General features: G+C 40.4%; 1 protein-coding gene across 5 annotated transcripts in view; it reads left to right on the forward strand.

Annotated features, from left to right (window-relative positions):
- The first annotated feature begins 4,236 nt into the window (after nt 1-4,236).
- The window catches only part of LOC111863427 (guanylate cyclase soluble subunit beta-1), a 44,845-nt gene continuing 26,986 nt past the window's right edge, over nt 4,237-22,095 (forward strand). The window contains exons 1-4 of one of the 5 annotated variants that reach the window (XM_033751066.1): nt 4,237-4,352; nt 15,735-15,784; nt 18,784-19,047; nt 21,812-21,885. In XM_033751066.1, coding sequence (XP_033606957.1) covers nt 19,045-19,047; nt 21,812-21,885 — 77 coding nt within the window. In that variant the 5' untranslated portion in view covers nt 4,237-4,352; nt 15,735-15,784; nt 18,784-19,044. Of the gene's footprint in view, nt 4,353-5,215; nt 5,234-15,734; nt 15,785-18,783; nt 19,048-21,811; nt 21,886-22,095 lie in introns of those variants that run through there. The other 4 variants (XM_023849753.2, XM_033751067.1, XM_023849754.2 and 1 more) reach the window with 4 other exon arrangements.

Raw genomic sequence — 22,095 nt, forward strand, 5'->3', positions numbered from 1 at the left:
TCTACTGTACAAGCCCCGGATGACAGATGATGATGAATGTGGAGCAGTCACTGGAATGAGAATTGATAGGGCAAACCAGAGTACTCGGAGGAAACCTGCTCCAGTGCCACTTTGTCCACCACAAATCCAGCTGTCCTGAACTGGGCTCGTACTCGGGCCGCCCAGGTGCGAAGCCTGCGACTAACCGACCGATTTATGGCACTGCCATAATCTTGTTTCGATATTGTATATAAAGTTGCTGACCGGTCACGGTAGCCGAGCGGTCTAAGGCATGTACTGTCTTCGCTCGCTCGGAAGCCGAGATCATGGGGTCGAATCCCACTCAGGGCATGGATGTTTAATGTTTGTTTGTGTATGTGCGTTTTTCTGTATTTGTGTACAGGCAGAGGCCTTGCGACGAGCTGATCACCCGTCCAAGGAGTCCTACCGAATGTTTAAGATCTAGTAAACCGAAGTGAAACGGAGAATTTCATGGAGGTAGGCCTAGGCCCAAATGAGGGCTGTAGCGCCGAAGGAAAAATATATATATATATAAAGTTGCTGACTTTCAGTATGACGTGTGGTTTTCGTGGATGGTAATCTTCAACCACAAAAATTGTGGTTTTAATTAGGATTACACGAGATGGTTGTGTCGTGTCACGCAATATAGGCTAGAAAGTTTATGGGTTTACTTTATCACATTCTGCAGGAATTTGTTGCATGCGTCTGTCGTTGAGAAGGTGGACCACAGAGGGCGGATGGGGCAGTCTTTCTGGAATGTAGGGTTTGCCTGGCATTCTCGCTGACGGCTAAGCGGAGAAACGAAGCCATATAAACAGCCTACTGCCCAACTTCCTACTGATGTGGTCAAACGTTTCGACGTCTGCCGCAGATCAGAAGGAGCCGTGGCTTTCATGAGTGGTGACACGCCGCCTTTAAAACGAAACAGCGATTCGTGTCACATACAGAGTCTTGAGTTCCTGAGTTGCAAGGGTTGGAGGTCCCGCCATCTTTCTGCCAGATCCTGCATGTTTGGAGAATGGCTCTGGAACCTCGAGTGCCTTAATATCGGATTTCCCATTCAGGTTATTCATTGATGTCAACTCTTAAAGAAGACTGCGTACTGTGGATCTGGATAACCAAACAGTCGGCATATACGTGGACACAAAGGAAGAAAGAATAAAGGAAACTGTAAAGGAAAAGAGAGAAAAGGAATGAATTAACGGAAGAAGGGCTGTTGAGAAAGAAGTAGAGATAGAATGAAAGAAAGAGCGAGGGGAACATTTAAGGAAAGAAACAAATATTTCAGTTAAATCATCGGTTCAAAATATTCGTTTTAATTTGTAACAAACATATGGGTGTGTGCGTATGAGAGTGTGCTTGAAAGAGTGCGTGTGTGTGTGTAAAAAAAGAAAGAATGAAAGAGGAGCGTGTGTATGGATTTTTTAAAAAAGTATAATCCTTCAATAAAAGTAAAGTAAAGCTATCCCTGTACCAGGCCGTGAAGGCCGATGGGGTTGTGAGATGTTGAGGGTGCCACATTAACTAGACAATGAGCTCACAGATGGCGGTAAGGTTGTCAGCTTTAAGCGCCGGCCGCGCTTTACTCCCCAGGAAAATTATTTAATTAATTCCTGGTACTCATTTCTGTTAGAGGCTGAGTAAACCGCAGGGCCTAGTGCGGCTGGAAGGATTAGGTAAACTGAAAAATATTCAATGATCTCATCGGGACTTGAACCGGCGACCTTCCGGCTTGTAGCATAGCCCCTCAACCAACTACGTTACCTCGTGCCCCCGTCACAATATATACGCACATCTATAGAACGAAGGGGATTATGATAACCTACGAATTGTTTACAGGATTAAGAAACTGAAAAAACGGCCAAGGCCCAACAAAGGGCTGTAGAACCATAAAAAATAATTCTTCAAATTAAGCGATATAAGATGGGATAGGAATGTAGAAAACTTGGAGTAAAACATGAATACACTTTAGTGGAAGGTGTGAAGGAAAGAGGAGATTTAGAAGAACTGGTCATAGATGGGATGACAGAATTAAAATATACATTAAGTAAACAGAATGTAAGTATCTGAACTGAGTTCTTTTCACTCAGAATAAGGCACACTGGGGAGTTCTTGTGAACACGGTAATGCTTGTATAGGCTTCCCTAGAAGACGGGAAGCGACAGGCCGGGATCAATCCCAGGTCATGTCAAGTTGTATCTGTGTAGGATAAAGAGGTATTAATGTGCCTGTAGTTCTACCTCGAGTATCTCGGTTTCCCCCGCCAATTTTCATCCCACAAAAAGCTACATATTATTAATCACCCCATCATTAACGTTATATAATTTCGACACTGAGGATGACGTTAAATAAACATACTACCAAACTACAGGAGGGGAAATTCTTGACCAGATAAGCTCCTATTGTATCCTCATGAAGGCCCCTGCAACATGGAGATAATTAGACAGCAATAGGACAAATTTTAAGATGAAATACTGCCATAGATTGAGTGAAAGTGGCTGCCAGTAAGAGAGTTTAATGGTTCCTTTTGTGCAGAGAGATATCTCTGAAACGGATTTATAAACGAGGAAGTCCCGTTTGAACCTACTATAAAACTTTCAGAGGGTGACTCAGTGTTTTCCAATGAAATGAAAAATAACATCTAGTAGGACATAAATGTGAAGTAATAAAAGGCAAGAAATTAAGAAACGGAAGAGAACTTATCATATGTCAGTATATTTAAGCGTGACATAAATAAAAATCTAAAATGTTAGAGCAGAGTAAGAAAAGAGTAAATCAGTTCTCCATGGTCCATTTGTCACTAGATGTAATAGCAGTCTTTCTAATATATTTAACTCTTTATGTAATATATAGTGAATCCTATAAACATTGAAATCTATAAGTTTACTTTATAAAATATAGTTCAAAACATATTGCGCAAAATTTCCTAAATCAGTTATTAAAGCTCTTATATCTATAAAAAAGATTATGAGTGTTTGTTTGTTTGTTTACACACGTCTACTCCACCTCAGATACTTTGCATGATGGAATAATACCTCCTTGAAACTATTCCAAATAATACTATAACAGATTTGATCAAAGCATCGCCAGGCAACGGCTCGGTAAACACTTTCCAATATACAAAAATGGAGGAAAAACTGTGTTTTCTATGTTGTCTGCGCCAAGCAACAATGGAACAACGGGGTTTTTAACCCCGTTTCTTGGCAACGGCTCGGTAAACGCATTTCCGCCTATCGGACCATGCTATGCAACGCGGTAACGTCTTCGATAGTATAGACTGTGTTTTCCATGGGGTCTGTGTATAGTGCTTATAGGATAAGTTAGTTCAGGGCAGTTGCGAGACAGTTGCTGGCAGGACATAGCCACAGGAAGTTCGAAGTGAAGACTTTATGTGTGCTGTAGTGCAGTGACATTGGGAGTGTGACTGTTATAGTCCCTGTGTTAAAAATCAGTTGCCGGGAAACAGATAAGAAAACTATGCAGAGGAGCAACTACTGTTTAGATATATTGACTAACAACGACTAGTTACACCAGATATAGAAGAATTTATTCATATCTTATAATTACAGTAATCTTGAAAGTATTACAATTATTTTTAGTTACTACTAGTGAATATCCAATAAATCGATTCGCCAATCAAAACCCGTGTCTTTAGTCACTAATACGTGTGACAATTCATAGCGTTTCTTTGGAGGGACTGAGGAAATTTACGTAGGTCAAGATAACCAGTCACTGGGCTTAGAGTCGAACCTGGAACCACCCGGATAAAAGACACCGGTTAACATGCAAGAATTGGTTCACATACTGATCTTTTGATAACTTCACAATGTCACAAAATCCATATTATGAAAAACTAGAATGCTTCTAAACATCGAATTAGATGCAGAAAAAGTAGTCAGGATCTTTTCTAAGCTTCCTTCCCAGAATGATTTCAGAGCCTGAGGAAAACAACAAATTCCCTTAGGATGAACAATCTACCGGCACATTACACATGAACAGCGAACATATAAACCATGACAGTTTAAGAAAGGAAGTAGCGACCGATGCGGACAGCATTAGTAACTAATTGAGAAATCAGATATGGCTAGATCATAACAGATACATGAATATTAATTTGTGTTTAGAATTAAATTTACATTCATCGTAAGTAATACCAAGGTTACTTAGGAGATGATGCAAGTACTGGCAACACCACACAAACAACACTATACTTGTACATCAAACGCAGACAGCAGACATTGTGGTTGTGCTTGATATTGTGTGGAACTTAGAGCATGTGTGAAATTGTGCACACTTGAACCTAGTGAGGGCAGTGATTCATTCGAAACAGTGGTCAATCTCTTGAATGAAATGTAAGTAAATACATTCACACATAGGTTATAGATAAGTGTTACATAGCAAGACTTCGGCTTTGGGGAATACGAAATGTAGAACGTTAGTTTTCCAACATTTCAGCAAATACTCAGTTGATACCTTCAGGATTAATGACTGTGGGGCCTATTGACAGATCCCTTATATATCCTGCAGTGGACAGTGAACCAGAGATGGTATGCTGAATTTAATTTGTTTTTAATGGACACTGTATGCGGTTCTAATTGCCCCATGTGTGGTAGAATATTGTCACGTGTTTCAGTGGCTAAGATGCGGGTTCGTCAGATCTTCATTAGTCGTAACCACAATTAGTTCCTACACTCTCAGGATTATTGTAAATATAGCACATGTAACGTCACACACTAAGCCTTCTAGTTCCTCTTCTGGCCACACTGCTGTTCCTTTGGAACTTCGGAATTCAAGCGAAATCAATCCCAATTCCCGTATTCTGACATATCCTCTAGGCACGGACCACGCACAGAAAACACAGTTCAAAATTCAATATGAGAAACTTTCACTACAATAATTATGTATTTTCAGTATTCAGCCATATTTATCCAGAATAAATCCTAGTAGATACGTGTCCGGCCGGTCACGGTAGCCGAGCGGTCTAAGGCATGGACTGTCTTCGCTTTCTTGGAAACCGGGATCGTGGATTCGAATCCCACGCAGGGCATGGATGTTTAGTTTGTGTGTGTGCGTTTTTCTGTGTTTGTGTACAGGTAGAGGCCTTGCGACGAGCTGATCACCCGCCCAACGAGTCCTACCGAATGTGTAAGATCTCGAAAAGCTGAAGTGAACGGAGAAGTTCATGGAGATAGGCCTAGGCCCACTGGGGCTATAGTGCCAAGGAAAAAAAAAGGTACGTGTTCATACATGAGCATTTCTGTATATGCCAGAAACCATTATGTAAACATTTTGGAAATTCAACAATCGAGACTTGCACTTATATGCATTTTATTGTTCCCATTCTTAAGTAAGGTCAATATCGAAGAGTGCAGTTTGTAATTCCGTGCACTACATGATGAAGTACATCATTTCTGACCTTGATATCAGTTCTGCGCTTCCACTCTTTGCATCAGGGAAGAAAATTGATGAAACAACATCTGGGACGCTGCAAGTCTGGAGCTGGAGTAACGCGGAGGCAGTAATGAAACGATTATTGAAATAAATTTCCCTCTTTGTTCGGACGTGGAACGGTATAAATCATCTCATGGTAAAACGATTTCCCCATTCTTCGCGGGGGCATATGTGTTAGTTTCGAGGTTCTCACAGCCATAAGTACGAAGAACATTATCTTCCGGGATATGGCGCCGTGTAGTCCAGTAGAACTGAACAGATATTTCGAAGGCTCATACTCCTTCTACTGGAGTAAGCAGCTTTATACCGTAGAATACACTGTTTATTCATTCATCAATGGCTCCACAACCCTTTGTTGATTCTTGGTCGCCATTTCAGTTTCTTAATCTTATATTCATTTGCTAGGACTCCTTGTACTGGGAATTAGTGCATCACAAAGCAGCTAACTATACACAGGACAGCACAAACACGCACAGATATTCATGCCTCGAGCGGGATTCGAACCCACGACTCCAGCGTTCAAGCGGACGAAGAAATGTCATGCCTTAGGCCGCGCGCTCACTGTGATCGGTAGAAGATAATGTACTTTTCAGTATGTATGTACTTTCGTTTCCGTAAAGGCAGTGTTGTCCGTGCGCTTAATAATTAAGCAACAAGCTATGATGGCGTAGAGAGTAGTAGAGGTATAGCTCCACCATTCCTGATCTCTGCACTAGATGGGAGGTGAATGGGCAGATTCACGCTTCTGCCACTTTATCCCAGGAAAACAGATATTGGTACCTATTGGATAGGAGGCTGCATGAGCCCTAGAACCGGTCTGCGCTCTAGAGAAGTGAAAAATCGCATCCTTATCTGGACTAGAACCCCGAATATCCAGCTAGTAGCCTGTCGTTAAGAGTCTTACAATAACATATTTTCTATGGCAAAGTTACGGTGACCCCGCAACGAAGATATTTGCCCTAATCTGAACATAGTGACGAGTAGGTTTACGGACCGCAAGCGGATAAGTGTCTACAGTTCCTGTTGCTATGAGACCTATTTTATTGCTATCAGCAATCCTCGACGTCAAAGGAAAACCCGAGTCAGTAAATTATTGTCGGAATTTCCCTTTATAATCCACGGAAACCCTGAAAATATTTTAGAATCACCTCTGTACGTTCATGCTTGATATTTCTTATTAAAAAACATACGAATATACCATGGGGGTACGCAGTAGGGTAGTTGGTTGAGGAACCATACTACAAGCCGGAAGGTCACGGATTCGATTCCCAATGAGGTCATTGGACTTTCAATATGACCTTAGGGTCGACTCAGCCTCTAACAAAAATTAGTACCAGGAATCTTCCCGGGGGGTAAAAGGGCGGCCGGCTCGTAAGGCTGACAACCTCACCGCCATCTGTGAGCCGTTGGTCTAGAGAAAATGTGGGAGCCTCGACGTCTCACAACCAAATGGACCTTCACGGCCTGTTGCATGGATATATTTAACTTTATGTAGACCGTAGGCTTATGAGCCCATCTATGCAGTAACTACTTGTGCTGCAACTGTTCCTGAGTATCAGACGTGACTCGGGTCGTCATGAAATTCATCCTTTAGGGAACCCGAAGGTATATTACTTTTCTAAATGTAATATTATTAGAGCCATAAATAAGAAGAGTATTCCTTCAGGATTGTAACATAAATTAATTTGGAAACAACTCGACATTTTGGAGGAGCAAGTCGAATCCTTCTTCAGAATCGAAGGGTAAGCCAAGCAAGAAGCCAGTAGATGCAGTCGCCAACCAGCGCCTTCTATCTTCACTGTCGAATGGTGAACTTTTCCTTCGATATTAAAGAAGGGTCATACTTTCCTTCAAAACGTCGATGAACTTTCTAACCCGACTCCAAGTTCACGTGATATCATATCTCGACCTTCATACTTACGTCCCTAACATATACTTTAATGTTCACGACAATCAAAACCACCGGTGTTACAACCTAGAATCCTACATATCGTAAGGTATTTCATCATTAATATGTCCTCTCACTTTGATAATCTCCAATCACGGTTTGACGCAGAACTAAATTTTCTCATTTCCCGATCGTACATAGTAATTTCCTGGATGTAATTAGCACACTCACTGTATTACATGAAGGGTACAAGCATGAGTTTCTCATTAAGGAAAGCTTATTTTCTTATTGTAATTAATTTCACAGTAAACGGTTAATGGTTACTCATCCAGCCGGAAAATTCTTTACTCTCATTTTCCGCTTTAAAGCACAGAGGTTACTACGACTTCAACGTTCAGAAGTTCATCTTTTCGACAGAGAGCGCTGAGTTCACATGATTCTAAGAAAATAACAGGAATTATTTCCCTAAAATCATTAACCACTTTCGTCTCTGTAATAGACAGGCAGTGTTCTCTGTGAGCGAGGAAAAGAATTCTTAATTATCTTAGAAAATTATCAGATTTAAGTTGATTAATTCTGTTCATAAATGTTAAATATTACACTTTGATGCATTTTAATCTGATTTATTCCTTCAAACACAACTACTATATCATAATTTTTAATATTTTCACTTGTATGTGTGACTATAGACGGGGTTTGGTTTGGTGTCTCAATTTATTGACGGCTTACAGGTCGTACTACAAACAACTGTAACCCAATTTCTGTTTCCATACTTCAGAGTTCACTGTTACTCACACTAGTGTCCTCAGTGTACTGCTGTCTCACTGAATCATCTCTCTTCGTCTTCGTCTTCTTACAAGACTAAAGGCGTCACAGGCAAGTAGCTGATATTTAAAGCTAATTACTTTATTACAGTTGAGAGTTCGTAGCCGGAGACGAGTGATATATATAATTAAACTTTTCCTTTATGAGATGATATAGTTCAGTCAGTATAGTGACTGGCTACGGGCTGGTTAACTGGGGTTCGATTCCCATCAGTCACAGCATCCAGACTGGCTCTGAGGTCAACCCAGCCTCCTATTCAAAGGATAAAGCGGCCGGGGCCGTGAATGTGACCACTCATCTCTATCTGGTGCCGAGGTTAATAAGGTGGAGTTATAAGGCCCTGGGGTTCACTCAGCCTCTAACAGAAATGAGTACCAGGAACTAATTAAATAATTTTCCCGGGGAGTAAAGCACGGCCGGCGCGTAGGGCTGACAACCTTACCGCCATCTTTGAGCCGATTGTCTAGATAGTGTGGGACCCTCAACACCTCACAAACCTATGGGCCTTCACGGCCTGGTATGGGGATAGCTTTACTTTTTGCTTTAACTTTTACTCCCCATTACGTCTTCATGGTGTGCTACTGAACTAATTAAGCACAGGCAATCTCGTTCTCCTTCAAATGATACCTTCCGCAATTTTGTTCCCCGTAGCACTAGATATTTCTCCCGCGTTCTGCTTGGCAAGTGAGAAGATTTTTTACGGTAAAAATTTGTTGTGACACAATGTTTAGAAAATTAACACTCCCACCAAAATATTCATGGCTCATTTGAAACTTTTTATTCACTCTTCTCATCAAACTAAATATTTATTAAGATTGTTGTCTCCTGGGTTGTGGCACCGTGTAGTTTTATGGGCGGATACAGACATACCGGAAAAGCGTCTGCCTTCCTCTACACGGTTCAAGAGTGACGGTTTTGTTGCATAGACAAATTGCAAGGAGGCTGATCATGAGACCAGGATGGAGGGGGGATGGAGAGAAACCCGGTCGAAGAGAATAAGAACAGATGGGCAAAATATGGACGATAAACACGTCTATAAGAAGAGGATATTAGCTTACGTCACAGGAAGGAGACAGAATATTGAGACAAACTGAATTACCCTCCATGTAACTTAGCTATGCAATGAAGCCTGTTTCTGCAACTACACACTTATCATAAAGACGGAAGAAGGGTGTTGCTCCCGAACACCAGGATCCAGTCACAAGTTTAGACTCTGTAAACCCCCACAAGACCACAATCCTAACAACGTACATCGTGAAAACACCAAAATTTATAAACACTTATTCCTTTAAATTTTTGTTATACGATTGACAGTGAAGGAGTTGAAGAAAGCAGTCTTCTGGGATGTGGCGCCGTGTAGATGCGGTGTTAACCGACGTTTCGGAGGAACGTATCGCCTCCAACCTCAGGGTAGAAGGAAAAATAACCAGACTGCTCACGGTCTCTTCGCTTGCGGATTTTCTTATTTTTCCTTCTACCCTGAAGGTGGAGGCGATACGTTCTTCCGAAACGTCAGTTAACACAATATCTACATGGCGCCACATCCCAGAAGACTGCTTCCTTTATAGTCACTGCCGTGTAAACCTCAAATTGTANCTAGATTTTCTGAGTTGGTGCTAACAAACAAGTCCCTACGAAACTGTAAAAATCAGTGTTCATACCTTCTCTTATAGGGGACGTACAATTATTTTCTTACGGGCACGCGGCAGCGTAGTTTGTTGAGGAATTATGCTACAAGCCTTAAGGTCGAGGTTAGATTCACAATGAGGTCATTGGATATTTTAAAATTTCCTGTTCCTTCCAGTCGTACTATGGCCCTGGGATCGACTCAGCCTCTAACAGAATTGAGTACCAGGAAACTTCCTGGAGGTAAAAAGCTGCCGGAGCGTAAGGCTGACAAACTCACCGCCATGTGTGAGCCGATTGTCTAGAAAATGTGTGAGTCTTGACGTCTCACAACTTTATGGACCTCCATGGTCTGTTACAAGGATAGTTTTGCCTTTTTAACTTACAATTATTTTTCTTGAATATGCCTAGTATGGAGTTATGCTTAAGGGCACATCTCCTTAAATTAGTGATATTTGAACAGAATCGATAGGGCCATTCTCGATAAAATGGTCATTTCGTTTTGAGAATCTAAATATTTTTCTTGTATCGATCTATGACGGATAAGCATTCAAATATCAAAGTTGAATTAAATTCCTGAGTTCAGGTACTAACGAGTAGCATATGCGGATATATGGATAGAGACGAAGTTCCAAAAACAATTTTTCCATATTCAGGGAGGCTGAAGACGTGTATATTCCTCTCAGTTTCGACATATAATTATTCACCAGCCCCTAAACTTTCTCTTATGCAAGTCTACTGCTTATATGAGAAATACTCCTTTATTCGTCAACATTCTTGAAGATTCTTGACTTTGTTATATAAGGCTCTTAAAGCTTCGTGTGTGCCCCACCACGCATAAATTTTGTCCCGAACTTGTTACCAACTTTCACTAGTATAAACTTTCTTCTTCACTAATCTCTCTCTTTGTTATTTTTACTACCGTTTTACAGTCTATGTTAAACACAAGTAATCTTGTCGTCTAGGACAGAACACCGTCTGATAGGTTGAATGTCAACAAAAGTTTCGGAGGAACACGTTGCCTCCATCTTCACAGTCGAAGAATGAGCCAAACAAGAAACAAACACGAAACAGGAAGGAAGCAGACGCTGAAAATGAAGGCGACATATTCCTCCGAAACGTCGATTGAGTTTCAGCGGACTACATATCGCTATATGCCATTATAACTACATAATATTATAAGTACCACTGTGAGAATATAAAATTAGGTATATTAAAATTTGCTTTCCACATCGCAGTACAACAGCCGTTCAAACCACTCTGGTCACGCCTGTTGCTATACGAACTAGAACCATCTCGAGCATCATTTGCTCTGTGCTTCAAGTCGCTGCTGATGACGCTGCTTCTGGCATCAGTTTTTGGTTTTTGGTGTCTCCCTCCGTCTGATGTCTACCCTTTGACCTGTCCAGCAAGGGAGGCCCTGCCAGTATCTACGCTTCCGCTGGTAGACAAAACAAACCAGAGGGGCGTATAGAAATGACCAGAAGACGAGGAAGAAGACGTAAGAAGATGCTGTATGACTTTGGGGACAGAAGAGGATATTTTTATTTGAAGGAGAAAGCTTGAGATCGCATTAAGTGGAGGAACTGTTTTGGAAGAGACTGTGGACCTGCCGTCTGACAGATTACTGATGAATGAATATTAAAATTATTTTCTAGTTTCTGGGAACTGTCATTTTTGTAAGCTGCTTTCTCTCCTAATTAAAAGCTCGGTGAATATATGAAATATAAACTAGATTAATTGTATCAGACTTACAGAGAGAATTACGGCTTTCAGAGATGAACGAAGGGAACCTGCCAAACGATTTATGTAAGTCACATGACTGCGCTAAATATAGTTTTGGATTGGACTCCGCAAATGAAATGGAATAAATAAAAAAGTAGATTGATAGCACGAGATTTTAATAGGCACGGATGTTCCTCTTTGTCGTCATTTTGCAAGCTGATGTTCAAACTGACATTCTTCCTCGAGAATAAATCGGATTAATTCCAAAAAATACGTTTGACTTTCTCTTAATTTAAATATCCCAAATGTGTTTGATGACAGCAGCTCGAATGGCTGAAACAGGTCTGTCTGTGTGTGTGTGTGTGTGTGTGTGTAAGAGAGAGAGAGAGAGCTGGTGCTTATTGGGGAAGGGATTTTGTAGTATCAAGTTTACACAGAAATGAATGGTGTCATAACTGATGAATAATGAATCAGAAAGGATTAGAAAGCAAGGCGTCGTGTCCTAATCCAGGTACTGAGTCGGGGTAGCTCAGTTCATATGGCGACTGCCTACTAGCTGGACGCCTGAGGGATCGGAGCTCGAGTCCCGGTAACGGCAAGAGTTTTCTCCTCTCCAAGTCATCCAGACCGGTTCTGGGGCCCACCCAGCCTTTTATCCAGTGAGGACCGAGGGTTCTTTCTCTGGCGGTAAAGCGATCCAGACTTGAACCTCAACTCACCTCAATCTAGTGACGAGGTCAAAGATACGTGGATCTATAAAGGCACTCCCCCATAAGTCTTCATAACATAGTGCTTAATTAGTTAAGCAAAGGGACAACTTTAGATTTTCTATCCCAGAAGGACTGTCATGAAAACACTCCGACGGCTTAGTCGGTTCCCGGGACAAGAGTCGAGCCGAAAGCATTCCGCATCTTACTACTGCGCCAGCGAGCTCAGTGCAAAAACAAAATATTTCGAACAAGAGATGAAACTTCTATAATTCAGTTCAATTCAGTTTTTATTTACGTGAAACTTAACAGCCCAGAGGCCAATTACAAAGTTAGCACAAGTATGTAGAAAGAAACAAGAGGAAACTTGCAAACAAAATACAAAATAAGGCAATTTATATAAAGTTAATTATTCCTGTGCTTAACTAATTGGTCACTACGGAGAGTTGATGTATTCTTGACCTCGGCATTATTTGGAAGTAAGTCGTCAGCTTCACGCCACGGCCGCTTTACCCCCAGGGAAAAAGCCCCTGGTACCCATTGGATAGGAGGCTAAGTGAGCCCCAGAACCGGTCTGGACGACATGGAGAGCAGGAAATTCTAGACCTTATGGGAACTATGCGAACCCCTCAGTCTTCCAGCCCGCAGCCAGTCGCTATACAGACTGAGCTATCCAGGCTCAAGGCAGTTTATATAATGATAATAATTCCATGATTTGGGGCTCAATTAGTCTTCACTGCACATCGAGGACTTTTCCTTTGATATAAAGATAGCCGGAACACTTACCTTCATCTTGCACCAAGTTATTCCACAAAGCCTCTATAGCTCTCCATGTCGTACAGCTTATGATCAGAGATAGTAAATAAATTCAAATGTTTCGTATATTACAGCGGTATGGGCCTCAAGGTATTTGTTTTTAATATTATTCTTAATGGCGTGAGACTGAGTCCACTTGGTACTGCGGTCACTACCGGCCTATTGTACCAGCTCCAGATGATAGGTGAGGGTGATTGTGGAGCAATTGGTGGAATAAAAACTGGCATGAGAGACCGAAGTACTTGCAGAAAAAGTTCCCCAGCGCCACTCTGTCTGCCATAAATCCCACATGGCCAGACCCAAGCTCGAACCTAGGACGCCACTGGGAGAAGCCGGCGAATAACTGCCCGAGCTATGGCGCTGCCCAGTCTCAAGGTGAATCTGCATGTTAACCATAGACAGTTGCCAGCGGTAGTATAGAAAATGGTAAGTTTCTTCTTCGCCAGACATGTCTGTAATGAAACGCCGGAATAAACGCATTCAAAACTCTTTGGCCTTGAACAGAACATTATTTCAAATACCTCTTCCGCCGTCACGACTTAGCTCAAAACAATTCTGTCTGCATTCATAGCCATGTTTAGAATTGCGTCCTTAAATACCTGTACCCAGCATACGGGAGAGAAATTTATGTGGCTTAGCCATAGTCCATTTCTTTTGGGTTATATCTTTCCTCTGAAATCATCCATTCCTCCAGCTAATAAATAGATATTAGACAATTCTGTCTCATAGGAAATAACGTCCTGTTGTCTGGTAAAATTCAGCCGATTTTTCAGGGTAACATGAGCCCTACATCTTCAAATTTGATTCAGGCTGGTTTCTTGCCTTCTTTGCTCTTTAGACCTGAAGATGGAGGCAATATGTTCCTCCGAAATATCAGCTGACTTCCACCACAATACATGGCGTCATATCGCACAATTCAACTCTTTATAACCATCGCTGTGAAGACCTCAAACACACAGCTTCATCTGCAAGTTGTCCTCAGCTTAATTAAGCATCACACCATGAAGAGTTTGGGGCCGTTCTTAACCTCAGCATTAGACTGAGGTGCCCCATATCCCACTGGACCGGAGGCTGGGTGAGTCCAAGTTCAGGTCTGGAGGCTGAACAAGGAAAATATCACTCCCATCTGTCGGGAACAGAACTCCCAACTCCTGGTTGCCCAACACATAACTTACAATAAGCTATAGCTCCTACAGTACATCATAGGTTTTAATTTCTTTTTCTTAACGTGTACGCCCATTAACACTCCTTAGTAGTTTAATTTCGCTGTCAGAATACTGCCAGAATTTATGTTGAGATTACTTTTTTCGATTATGACGTCGTATAGTTTCGTGGATGGTTATAACCTCACCGAACCGGAATCTTAATTTTAAACGCCATGAAAATCTCTCAAGACTAACTTCCTTCCTCTGTAAGCAGTCAAGTGCTATTATTTTATAAAAAGTTATGTTATCTTTTTCATTCATATTATCACAAGATGGGGGACTATAGACGGAGTTTGGATTATTAATCGGATTTATTGGACAGTTACACTCGTACCTACAAATATCTACAACTGTCTCTCTGCGTTACACATTCCAAAGATCACTGTAACTACAATACGTATAAAGGGTTCTCAGTTTTCACAAGCCGCTTCTTGGTAGCGGCTTCCAACGACGAACGTTCCCTTCCTTTGTGTTCCCGAACTGTCCCGTCCTCAGCTATCAACTTCTCACTTCTCACAATGGTAACTTTCAACTGATCAACTCGGTTGATCAGTCGGTTAAACTGCTGCTGGGCTTCGCCAGCACAGTCATTCCTTACTTCAGTTTCCTCAAGATTCATGACAAAGTTTTTTATTCTCTCTTAGACATGTACGCGTTTCAAAATGGGGCCTCCTCTTCGACGAAAAAGGGGTCAGTCTTTCTATGTAGGAGCTACGTTTGTTTCACCGTAGTTTCAGCACGAGTATATCCGCGCTGTCACGGCGTCCAAGTCACTATGGACTCTGTGCGTCTTTGTCACTGCACTGTAATAAGTAACTTTTATACAAAGTATACAAAGGTTAGCTCGCACAGAAAACGTCTCTTCCATTATTGCGTGCTCTCTCGTTGCCGTTATCTAGCAGCGGCTGTTGTACTGTCGCCTGTATACACAGCTGTTGTCAATGGGTCTACATGTCATAGTGTTTTTATTTCGTGTCCCACATTCCATTACATTGAATGTAATTAATACTGAATATTCTCTTCCACATTTCCTGTCACATAATTCTAAGAAGTTAATAATTTTTATTATTATATTCTTCAATCCAAGACTCTCCGACCCATTCTGAACGCACCTTGGTACATAAACAACCACAGGACCCATGAAGATCCACAAATGAACACAGTGTTCAGTGAAATAAAGAGTGGAATACCAAACACTTAAGAAAATCAGAAAACCACACTAACGCACCAACAGTGAACCTACTAGACAATAGCGAAATTACACGTAGACTGAAACAGAACACCGTCCTAACTCTACCAGACAGGCCTGAGTAAAACCCCAATACAAGAAATAAAATGATACCTAAGTAAACAAAACAAAAAAAAAGGGTATATAAGTTACTCAACTGGGCATAACTCATTCACGAGCCAGTACTTATTGAACACGTATCTTTACTGCAAATTCTGCAGATTATATATAATGAATGTAACAAATAAAATATTATATTCTAGGATGTAATGACATGCAGTCCAGCAAAAGATCACCGACGTTTCGGACGAAGGTACTGTCTCCATTTTAAGACTCTAATTTCCACCGGCTTCTTGCTGGTTGTTGCATCGTAAACGTAACAGGAATATGAACAGTGTGTTTTGAACAAATGTTTACTTTTCAGTCATTACTCTCCCATGAAACTACAGATGATATGAATCGATAACGTACACTTGTTCTAATGAGATGTTTATTGTGTAAACATAACTTCGCTTACAAGCGAAATAAATGTAGGTCAACAGTTTTCAGTAACTTTGCAAGTTAAAAAAATGTTTAGTTTATAGCTTAATTGTCTCATGAATATTACTTGTAGGTTAGTATCCTTGTGTACCACCTATTTAAGGAAATGTGTGCATCTGCTTGTCTGTGAGCATAAAATAATTCGAGAACAACTGAAGAGATAGTCATACAATTTGATACCAGAGAGTTTCATTAACTTTTTCGACGCGCCCAAATTATCAATAAAGCTAGAAGACATTCATTTCTGGGCATAAAAGGGTAAAGGTGTCCTTGTAAAAGGTCGTGGAGACCCATAAGGGTGTTAGAGGTTGAGGGTCCCACAACTTCTACTCAATCGGCTCACAGATGGCGGTGAGGTTGTCAGCCTTAAGCGCCCGCCGCCTTTTTTCCCCTTGGCACTACAGCCCCAGTGGGCCTAGGCCTACCGCCATGAACTTCTCCGTTCACTTCGGTTTTTCTAGATCTTACACATACGGTAGGACTCCTTGGGCGGGTGATCAGCTCGTCGCAAGGCCTCTACCTGTACACAAACATCAATGCCCCGAGTGAGATTCGAACCCACGATCACGGCTTCCGAGAGAGCGAAGACAGTGCATGCCTTAGACCGCTCGGCTACCGTGACCGGCCCGCCGCCTTTTACCCCCCAGAAATCTTCCTGATACTCATTTCTGTTAGAGGCTGAGTCGAACCCAGGACCACATTACGGTTGGAAGGTTTACGCGAATTGAAAAATCCGATGACATTGGGAATCGAAACCGCGACCTTCCGTCTTCTAGCATTGTGTCTCAACCAACTACGTTACCGAGTACCCCTGCTTTTCTGCGCTGATCTCAAATATAAATCTTTAAACATTTATCGCAAAGGAAAATGTTTTGGATAAAAATTATAGAGAAAACTGTTACATGTATTTTATTTACAATACATTTTTCCCACAAGTTCTACGGTTTTCGAAACATTTAAACAAAAATTGTTAAGCTACACGAGCATATCCAAAATTACGAAGGGTTCTGTCTTCTGGGATATAACGCCATGTAGGCTGCTGAAAGTCAGCAGACGTTTCGGAGAAGCACGTTTTCCTCAATCTTCAGGGTCCAATAATAAGCCAAGAAAGATTTTCTTGGCCACATTCTCCTCCAAATTGTCTGTCTATACGGCGTTATATCCCCAAAAATATGGAACTCTACATAAATCCCATTTTCCTAAATTGTATATTAAACAATATGCCTTGATATTCCGAAATCACTTGACAAAACAGTCAATTGCCGTTTTCTAAACATGCTCAAAGAATTCCAAGATATCTTATCTGAATATTAGTTAGGCCAGACAAAGATTCCTTGCGCCTGAATGTGTTGGCCTACATGCATAGAAGTAACCTATATTTATAATTGAAATAAAATTTATTACTGTCACGTGTAGGGGTGACTACAGACGGAGTTTGAATTGGTGAATGGATTTATTTGCCACTTTACCACACGACTCGGAATTACAAGTAATTACAGCACCATTGCTTGTCCCCACACTTTACAAATCGCTAGAGCACACAGTCTAGTGCTGTCAGTCTGTTACTAAACGTTTCCTGGCAACGACTCCAACAGTGGAGAATCTTCAGATTCACGCGCTCATGTCCTCTCTTCACAATCTCCAATACAGAACTGAACTATCAATTGACCTTGTCCTTTGTTTATTACATCTCTGCATGGGCCATGCAGAAAACACAGCTCCTCCATTGCTGCAATCCAACTGTTGCATTATTAACAATTTCCTGTCCAGCAACGGGAACGTGTTTACGGAGTCGTTGCCCAGAATCGGCTCAACTATATCCGTCCACCTCTCTGTCGTTGCATAGCAGAGGCTCTAAACTTTACATTATATTATGGAAAAAGCTTGTGTATCGGAAACGCTCTACATTTGCATTTGTGAAGTGTTGGTTCGAATCTCGATCGGGACACTGTTTGATTTGCTTGGTCTTTCTGATTCTGATAGGAAAATGACAGGAAAATACATTGATCTGGCCACGACCGCTTCCTTTCCAATCCTTTACAATTAATATTTTATCAATTATCCGAAGCCACGTAGCCTTGGTACTAACAGCTCTGCCAAATAGCAGACTACACAATAGCATAAATTCTTTCTGAGCTCCTCTAGAGAAATACTCGTAATTATTCGAGCTTCTAGTCAAAATATCTGAGCATACAAGTTAGCATGTTTATCATTACCAGGGCCCCGATTTTTGATGACATGTCATCTTTTTTTCTTTGTATCCTATGCGATGTTCTTAAATATATATCTCGGATATGAGCTGCTGGTTACAGAAATGTAAATTTTATAGGTAATTTTTGTCATTTTTTGACATTTTTAGGTTTAAGGTCATTTTTTCATTTTGGGGGTAATTTTTTGGTAAATTCTTGGAGTTTTAAGGGTATTCCTTGTCATTTTTGGCCATTTTAGGGAATTTTTCTTCATATGTTTTCTGAGATGTGAATAACATGGAAGCGAAGTGTTCTTTCTTTTCTCCTTTAGATCATTTTTCTGGATTTATTCGGTCATTGTATAGGTCATCTCTTTAAATATTTTCAGGTCATCAAAATCCGGGCCCTGCATATTACATTTTTGGGTCATATTTTAGGTCATTTTATGGGTCATGTTTTAAATATTTTCTGGTCATCAAAATCCGGGCCCTGTTTATTACATACTAGTATTTTACAATACTGTGTTTAAGAAGTGTCTACTAATATGATAATATCTATCGAATATATCAACAATGTATTAAAGATCTCACACCTGCCATCTCTCGGAGAACTGATGTGTTGCTGATGGCGAGGTAGCCAGGCGCCGATCGATATCTGCTTGCAACAGAGGAAAGCTTCGTGTCTCCACTCAGTTTCCCCGTGACTCTGTGCCGCCTGCAACCAGCATCACATCTCTTCCCTCATTTCAAAATTACAAAGTAATATTCAAAGCGTGTAGGATCCATAAGCACAGGTGCCGAGTTGGTTGCAACACAGCTCTGAAAAGTTCGACTCATTTCAAAACATGGTGAGTACAATTAATATTTCTCACAGCTATTTCATTTTCTTTAAAATTCTATGAAGAGGAATTATTAAGAAGTTAATAGCAGCTCAGTTAGTCAAGAAAATACCCGTATTTTATGGAGCACAAATTTACTTTACCGCATTCAAAATAATACCCCACTAGAACCTATACTAATCAAAATGAAATCAGTCTGTATTCTGTTTCTTTAGGATAAATTTTAATATTATCTTCCCACATACACCTAGGTCACCCAAATTATCTCTTTCCTTCAGGGTATCATACTACAATTTCGTACGAATATTTTGTCTACCGCATGAGCCGTTAATTTGCCACTAACATTCAGCTTAATTTGGTTGCCATAATATCGAAATGGAATAAGAATGTATGGAAGAATTTACCGACTTATGATAAAGTTAAATTATAATTTAACATTTTTAAAATCATGGAGGTAAGATTAGTGGTATTTGTAACAGGTTTATATAAGTTATTAAATTAAATATGTTTTGGATTTTATGCTTGACAGAATTTAGTCTTGACACTGCTTTCTCTATACAAACTCTTCAATATCTCGGCATATTTCGGAAGCAGCCTCTCGGGGGCATCTTCGGCTCTTAACTGTAAGTTTACTCGAGAGATGTGGGGGACGCTGGGAAGTCGAGTGTCCGGAGCCTGTTGTACACTCTTTCAGAATTAAGTACGTGTCAATATATCCACATATTACATGCAAACAAATTGAATATGAGAATATTGAAATTAAATACTACAACAAATTTAAACATTTCAAGACTATCTCCAGTCATTGGATATGAAACGGAAACACCAGTTTCTGGTTCATGGAAATAAAAATATATTCATTAGGCAAATATAAATGCCGCAAAGGAAACACAGCAAATATATCAGATGTAATTTAGGAAGTTAATCTATGTAGGCACTTAAAATGGGCCATAATTTATAATTATTGTAGTAGTTACTAGAAGGATCAGAAGATGCCAACGATACGCTGCAGTGAGAGGTGCCTATGTTTCGGTGGGTACTGAAGTCTCGATCTTAGCTGTAAACATCACATGGCTTGCATACTCAGTGAAAACATGAACACTCGGTGTCTCTAAAGATCCATGAGAGAGAAATAGCAGATCAATGGCTGATTTATAGCTGAAAATCGTAGATATAAATGGGAACTGTTAAGTTTCCTTTTATAATTTTTAAAGGACATGTCATTAGTCTCGAAATAAGAGTAAAAACAGATAATGCTGATTTTATGTTTACATTTCTTCACCACGAGGCAAAATAAAATTCATAACAGGAAAGCAGCAGTAGTTTATACGTCCGTAGGAAACTCGGCAAATTTACAATTATCTGAGAATGACCGTTATTTTCTAATTACGTTTTCGAAAGAAAAACATACCGTATTTACGCATGTATAGGCCGCACATTTTTTGCCAAAAATTCAAGAGGAAAACTGGGGTGCGGCTTATATTCGAAATATTCGAAATCACACATCATTAAAAAAAAATATTCATAATTAGTAATACAGGATGTTCTACTCCTGAAATAATATTCCAAGAAAATTATTTTTTCTATAATTTCTGTCTGAAAATTGTGCTGCGGCCTATACACGCACGCGGCCTATACATGCGTAAATACGGTATGTTATTTGGAGATTTGTTTCTGCTGTTCAGTTCAGAATAATTTTACTTTCTACCACATGCCTTAAAAATGTAAAAACTGATATAATATATATAACAGCAATTTAAACTGTTATTTTCTGTGGGTGGGTGAAACTTGGTCTTTCACCATAAAGGAAGAATATACATTTCGAGTACGGAAACTGAAATATAAATCCTTGTATTCGATATTACAACCAATTATTGATAATCTTGAAACATAACTAACTGAATGTTATTAGTTATAAACTACCAACCATTCATTGTTCAGACATAATTAGAAAATAACTGGCTCATCTTTGGGGTGGGGTGGGGGGTTTCAAGTGAAAAGAAAATTACTGAATTACGTCTTCTAAAAATTGTTGCAAAACTTGAAATCAAAAAGTCAGTTCTGAATTTAACCGTTAGTTTTGTTCCTTGAGGTGGGGTGAGACTGAGTCCACTCGCTACGGCGGTCACTAACTGGCCTACTGTACCAGCCCCGGATGATAGGTGAGGGTGATTGTGGAGCAATTGGTGGAATGAAGATTGGCAAGGGAAACCGAAGTACTCGGAGAAAACCAGCCCCAGTGGAAATCCCATATGACCTCACATGAGCTCGAACTCGGGCCGCCGCGGTGGGAAGCTGACAACTAACCGCCTGAGCTATGGCACGGCCGTAGCTGACCGTTACGAATAATTCACTTTAAATCGAAACATAATAATTCAACTGATGAGAATTTCAGTTTGAGGCTGTAACAAGAACATGGGAAAATTTGCATAACCAGAATTCCACAATTCCTACGCTTCATCAAACGTTATTAGGCCGATCATGTGAGGAAGTAGATTGGTTCTGCTTGTAGCACACAGAGAGGGGGAGATGTATAAATGCAGTTTCAGCCTAAATATATGAGACCTAGGAGAAAGTCTTTAAAGAAAGATAATAATAAAATGGATCTAAAATGAATCTGGGTTTGAGGATGTGGACAGAATGCAACCAGCTCTATAGAGGAGCCGGTTCTTGCCCAGCCAAGCGACTATCACATCTCTTGCAGGACTTTGCAAGATGGGCTGAGTTATTTAATACGTGACCTTATATGCTTGATTTGTTACACATGTTACAGTATGGGTTTGTAAACTACGCTCTGGAGCTGCTTGTCGTGAAGACGTTTGGAGAAGAAACATGGGAGACAATTAAGTAAGTTGAGAAACATCTTGAACACAACGAACTGTGTACACACGTAAGCTAAAGCTACTTGTTTGGCTCTGTATTTCATTAACTGTACCTCTCTTTATTTAAGTGCATTATATTATTATTATTATTATTATTATTATTATTGTTGTTGTTGTTGTTGTTGTTGTTATTATTATTATTATTATTACTGGCACTACATCTCTTCGTGGGTCT

Source organism: Cryptotermes secundus, unplaced genomic scaffold (assembly GCF_002891405.2).
Source record: "Cryptotermes secundus unplaced genomic scaffold, Csec_1.0 scaffold964, whole genome shotgun sequence".
NCBI classification, from domain to species: domain Eukaryota; kingdom Metazoa; phylum Arthropoda; class Insecta; order Blattodea; family Kalotermitidae; genus Cryptotermes; species Cryptotermes secundus.